The sequence below is a fragment of the Frankliniella occidentalis genome, unplaced genomic scaffold (genome assembly GCF_000697945.3).
Source record: "Frankliniella occidentalis isolate FOCC.00 unplaced genomic scaffold, Focc_3.1 Scaffold22, whole genome shotgun sequence".
NCBI lineage: Eukaryota > Metazoa > Arthropoda > Insecta > Thysanoptera > Thripidae > Frankliniella > Frankliniella occidentalis.
Genome location: NW_026267152.1, coordinates 1,119,199 through 1,124,379, shown reverse-complemented (window position 1 = coordinate 1,124,379; position 5,181 = coordinate 1,119,199). Strand labels below are relative to the sequence as shown.

Here is a 5,181-nt window from a genome sequence, read left to right as displayed (position 1 = left end):
GTGCCCAGTGGCAGGTCGCAGCCGGGGAGGTAGGCCACCCGCGCGCTCGTCTCCGGTGCCGGTGGCCTACCCCCGCCCCGCCGGGCGCGCGGCCCAGCCCTGCTCGTAGAGCTGCTCTAGCAGCCCGCGCACACGCGGCTCGGGTCGTGTTCCGCACAGAGAAGCGGCAGCCCCTTATTTCCTGTAGCCCAGAAAACTTTAGCGGAGGCGCGTATTCACCGCGGCGGCTGACTGACGGGCACAGGAGCTGCATAGCCAGTTGGCCGGTGCCCCGCTCCGCCACGCCTCGCCACGCCGGGGCGGGCTGCCAGGCAATCAGTCATACTGCCCGCCCCCCAACCCCGCCGCTCCTCCCAGGGCCTCGCTACGCTACGCCGCGCCACGGCGTCGGGCGGCCAGGAGCTAAGGAGCTAAAGAGGAGGATTTGAAGGGGGTAATAGGGTGAAGGGCGGGAGGGCGCTGGGCGAGGCGCTGGGGGTAGGGAAGGGGCCTGGCCGCCCTGGGCCTGGGTCGTTAGGAGGGGCTAAACATGTCCACATCCGCGTACCGACACTCCGTGACTCCGGCCCCCTCCGGGAGGAGAGCTCAAGGGGCTGGCTCCGGCAGGCGCGCCTCCGGGAGGTCCTTCCTCTCCGAGCGCACCCTCCCCCTCCGGCACGAGGACCTCCGGGGCCCCGGGACTCGGGGACTCCCCCCGGGCGGCGGCCCGGCGCAGAGCCTCCGCTCCGCCTCTTCTTCCCCCTCGCCGCGCGTCGTCTTGGCAAGCGCCGAAGAAACTTCCGCAACGTTAGCCGAGCAGGACCGGAATATTTCTTAGGTTTCACTAAAGAGGCGAGCAAAGCAAAGAAAAGAGTCGCGGTGGGGGGAGACAGAGGGAGAGACGAAAGGCGAGAGACGAGAGACGACGCGTGGAAGGGAAAGAGAACGAGTACGACGGCGAGGTGGAGCGGCGCGGCGTGGCGCGGCGGGCGGCAGCAGGGAGATGAGGCTGGTAACACTGATAGGGCAGAGGTCGTCCATCACGGCCCGCTCCGCTCGGAGGGGGAAAGGGGGGAGGGACACACTGCAAAGGGTTGCCTACCTGTGAGGAGCAGCGGCAGCAGCAGCGGCAGCAGCAGCGGCATGGCGGCGACGTGGGTCGGGTCGGCGCCGACGGCGGCCCGCATCGTGACCTGGAACAACAAAGCATCATTACGATCTGCTCTCCTCGGTTTTCATCGCTCCGCGCGTCTCGTCGCCTCGCGCCGCCCGCCCCCGCCGCGTCGCGTTGCTGCGAGGGACTTATCACATCAAAACATCTTCGCCCGCGACACGGCTGGATCGGGTTGTGTCTCGCGCTAGAAATGGGCGCCGGCAAACTTTATTTATATTCCCCGCCCTCTGACAGGAATCATATTCGGTACTCGTGCTGTGCCAAGCTGGCCAACATTTAACCCCCTCATGGTGCCCCACTTTCCCCGCGCATTCCCTCCCTCCGCGGTTCCTGCACACGGCAGTCGGGGCGGGCAGGGTACTTTCAAAGGGTGTGCACCCGCCCGCCGCCCGCCCCCGCGGCCTCGGCCTCGGCCACGGCCCGGGCGGGGCGGAGGACAAAGGCGCGCGCGGAAAGGTCGCGAGGAGAGCGACTCGGCGCCGGATGGCCTCGGCGCCGCCCGCCGCCTTTTTGTCTGAATCAAACCATTTGGAGTCTCTTATCAGTTTACAGAAATATTCCCCGGCGCCGCCCCCCCCCCCTTCCCCCAAGTGACGTAGACAAATGACGCGCTGCGCGGGCGCTGCGCGGCCGGCGGAAAAATAAGGTGAGCGGAAAGCCAAAACTTTTCTTTCTTTTACCCCCTTTTTTTAGGGGCCGAGGTCATGGAGGTGGCGGTGAGGGACAGGAAGTAGAGGTGGGAGAGTAGGGGAGGCGGTGGTGGTGTTGCTCCGCGCGCCAACAGAGATCGTGTCGCGATCAGGGAGGGAGAGGGCTGCGGCAAACAGAATCACGCCCAAGAGGAGCAAGAGGGGGACGGGGCGAGAGTCACCTGAGCGGGGGTGGGGGGCGACGGGCGCTCACTAGCCGCGGCCACGTCGCTGCACGCGCTCGCTCGCGCTGCTGAGGATTCGACAAATAAAAAAGAATGGGGTCGGGCGGGGGAAAAAAACCTCCCCCCCCCCACCACCACACTGACGTTCGGCATGCTGCTACACACACAACACAACGGCGGAACTAGAGCAAATACAAGAGCACCGCACCGCGACGAACGACGAGAGAGCGAGGCACCGGAGCGCGCGTCCATTCACTGCGGTAACGCCGGTGTTGTCAGCCCCGCTGCTGCTGTCCGTGACGGAACGGCACGACCTTTGCTGTCCCTCCCCCCCAAAAGGGAACACAAATGCATAAAAGGAGCAAGGCGGCCGGACAGATACCCCGGTCGGCGTGAGGCTGCCGCCGATATACCAGAGACAGATAGCTGTGTGGATGATGGATGAGGCGGGGGTGGCGCAGGTGCGGGGGGAGGGGGGGGGGGGGTGCAGCGGCAGCGCGCCGCGCGTCAGCCTCAGGAACATGCCAATCTGATCGGCCGCCACACCCGGCCCCGGCGGCGCCCGGCCGGACGGACGGATTCCGTTTGCGGAAAAAGAGGCGGCCGTCGGTGACGTGACGTCCCGACGCGTCCGCCACCACACGGCTGTCCGTCTCTCCGTCCGTTTTGTGCGTCCGCCCGACCGACCGTCTGCTGTCCGCGAAGATGAACATGCGAAACTTTTTCATGGGCTGCAGAGGAGGAGAGAGGTGGCTCGGCGCGGCGCGCAAGGCAAGCCAGGCGAGCTGCTGCTGCTGCTGCTACTGCAGCGCTGTGCCGCGGTTTGTCGCGCGCCTTATGTTGTGTTGTCTGCGGGGTTAATGTTGGTTTTAGCGGCGCGTTTATTACCCGGAAAAGCACCGCGGACGACTAGCAGGAGCAGCAGCAGCACACTGCTACTCGCGCGCGGTCCTCCCGCCGCGACGGCCTCTCTCCCCAAGCGCGCCAGGAGGGGGTCGCATCTCGCGCGGTGCAGCAGCAGTAGCAGCAGGGGCGTCGTTATGGCGGCGCGAAGTACCGGAGTGGCGTCGCGACGACAATAGGTAAAGGAGGGGCCAAAGGGCGCGGCGCCACAACGGGGAGGACGACGGCGCGTCGAGGACACGGCGTCGAGGACGGACGGGCAGCGCGGCACCCCGAGCTTGATGCGGGGTGAAATACTGAGAATATCGAGGCCAGGGTCGGCGCGGGCGCTTTCGGGGCGCAGCAGCAAGGCGGCGACCGCGCGCGACGAAAACAAGTCCGTCGAGAAAGGAGAGCAGGCAGGAAGACGCCTTAGAAAAAGGAAGCGACGGCGTCATTATCTACGAGAGACGCGCGAGCGAGGACGCCGTCGTCGCACACGACGCTCGACGAGGCGGGATGGAGTCGGGCGCACCGCGCGCGCGCACCACGCACACGATCCCTATTCCAATCAGAGAGAACCGCCCATCGCTCTGAGCCAGCAGCGCTCGCCCCGTCGCGCCCGATGCTTATCAGCTGTGCTGCAGCCTCGCTCCAATCCCCGCGCCGCCGCCGCCCTCCCAGGGAGAGGGGTTGCTGCTGCTGCTGCTGCCGCCGCCCGCGGGGCGGACAAGACGGGACGGGACGGGAGGGCAACAGGAAGGGGTAAATATTTTCTCCCGGGTGTGACAGCTGACAGGCGCGCGGGCGAGGGGCGAGGGGCGCGCGCGGGCTCCGGCCTTCCATAATGGCGATTGGAATCGTTTACCAATTTTTGAAGACAGACGTGACGTGGCGCGGCGCGAAGCAGACGGGGCGGCAACAGCAGCAGCAGCCGCACCCCACCGCGCCACTCCCCGACCCACCCCGCCCGACGCAGCGCCGCACCCGCCCGTTCACCCGTCGCCAATGACGACGCGCAGGAAATTAAGCGAAAGAACGGAGGGGTGAAAAATAAATTCCGAGAACCGAGTTTCCTTACAGCGGCAGCAACAGCAGCCCGCCGCCCTTCTTGCGCCTCTGACTTGCAGCGTCCCTCCCTCCCCTCTCCCCTCGGTTCGGCGCGGCGCGGCGCCTCCCTCGCTCCCCCCATCGAGCCCAACGCGGAGGCACGCCACTCCACGGGAGGGTTAAGGGCTGACTCCGCGACTGAAAGCTAATTACGGTGCAGGCCGAATCGCTTGTTTCCCGCCGGAACTCCGATATGGCGCGAAAATCACTTTGGCGTTGGCGTGGGGCCGCGGCCGGGCCGAAGACAAACACCTCGAGCTGGTGGGGGGCGGGGGCGGGCAGGAAACACGGGTGCGGCGCCCGCCCCCGCGACCGTCCCGCGGCGACGCGCCGCCCCCGCCACCCCCGAGGGAGATGCAGATAGGGGCAAGAACAGGGGCGGGTGCCAGCCCTGGGGCGAGTTACACCCCCGCAACGCGCCGCCGCGCCGCCCCCGGGGGGGTTTACATTTCTAGAGGGGGCAACTGCTGCTGTTCTTCCCAGCAGGCAACAATAAATTCAAGCCAGATTCGACCGCGTTTTTTTTCGTAGAAAAAAAAATATAACACGACAGCCATCTGATACTCTTTGTTGCGGATGCTGAAAGAGGGGGGGCTGGGGTGAAAAAAGAGAGCCCCCACATCACATACACCACGATGTATAACTTATCGTTCAAAATGTAAATGAGAAACCCCCCTGCTCCCCCACCAACCGCCCCTTTCCCCTTTGGATCGCCACTCTATGATATGCTGAACGAGAGGATGTACGTGTGCGTTCCATCAGAGGCGGCGGAGTCCGCAAGAAACGAAAGAGGAGAGGGTTTCGGCGATGAGAAGAGATAGGGGGAAATTACAGGAAAGCAAGACAAGGTGGGAGTTATGGCACGGCGGGGAGGGAGGAGGAGGGCCGTGAGGGCGGGTGGCAAACTTGGTGCACGGCTGATGACAGGCAAGCCCGGGCTGGGGCGGGTAGGGGTGGGCTTGATGTTGCCTGTGATCGGTCCTCCCCCGCCGCGCCCTGCTCGCCGCGCCCTAGCCGCGGTGTGGTGGATGGTGGATCCCCTCGCCCTCGCCCGACCCTCTTGAAACTCGGTATCCACACGGCGGCGGGGGTGGGCGCGGGCTGGCATCCCCTGGGCATCGGCCAAGCGTCGGAGCCGCGCCCCGCCACGCCCCGCCACGCC

General features: G+C 66.0%; 1 protein-coding gene across 1 annotated transcript in view; it reads right to left on the bottom strand.

Annotated features, from left to right (window-relative positions):
* Window positions 1-5,181, bottom strand: part of LOC113218322 (uncharacterized) — a 230,812-nt gene that overhangs the window by 220,669 nt on the left and 4,962 nt on the right. The window contains exon 2 of the mRNA XM_052264893.1: window positions 1,082-1,172. Within this exon, the coding sequence (XP_052120853.1) occupies window positions 1,082-1,172 (91 nt within the window). The remainder of the gene's footprint in view (window positions 1-1,081; window positions 1,173-5,181) is intronic.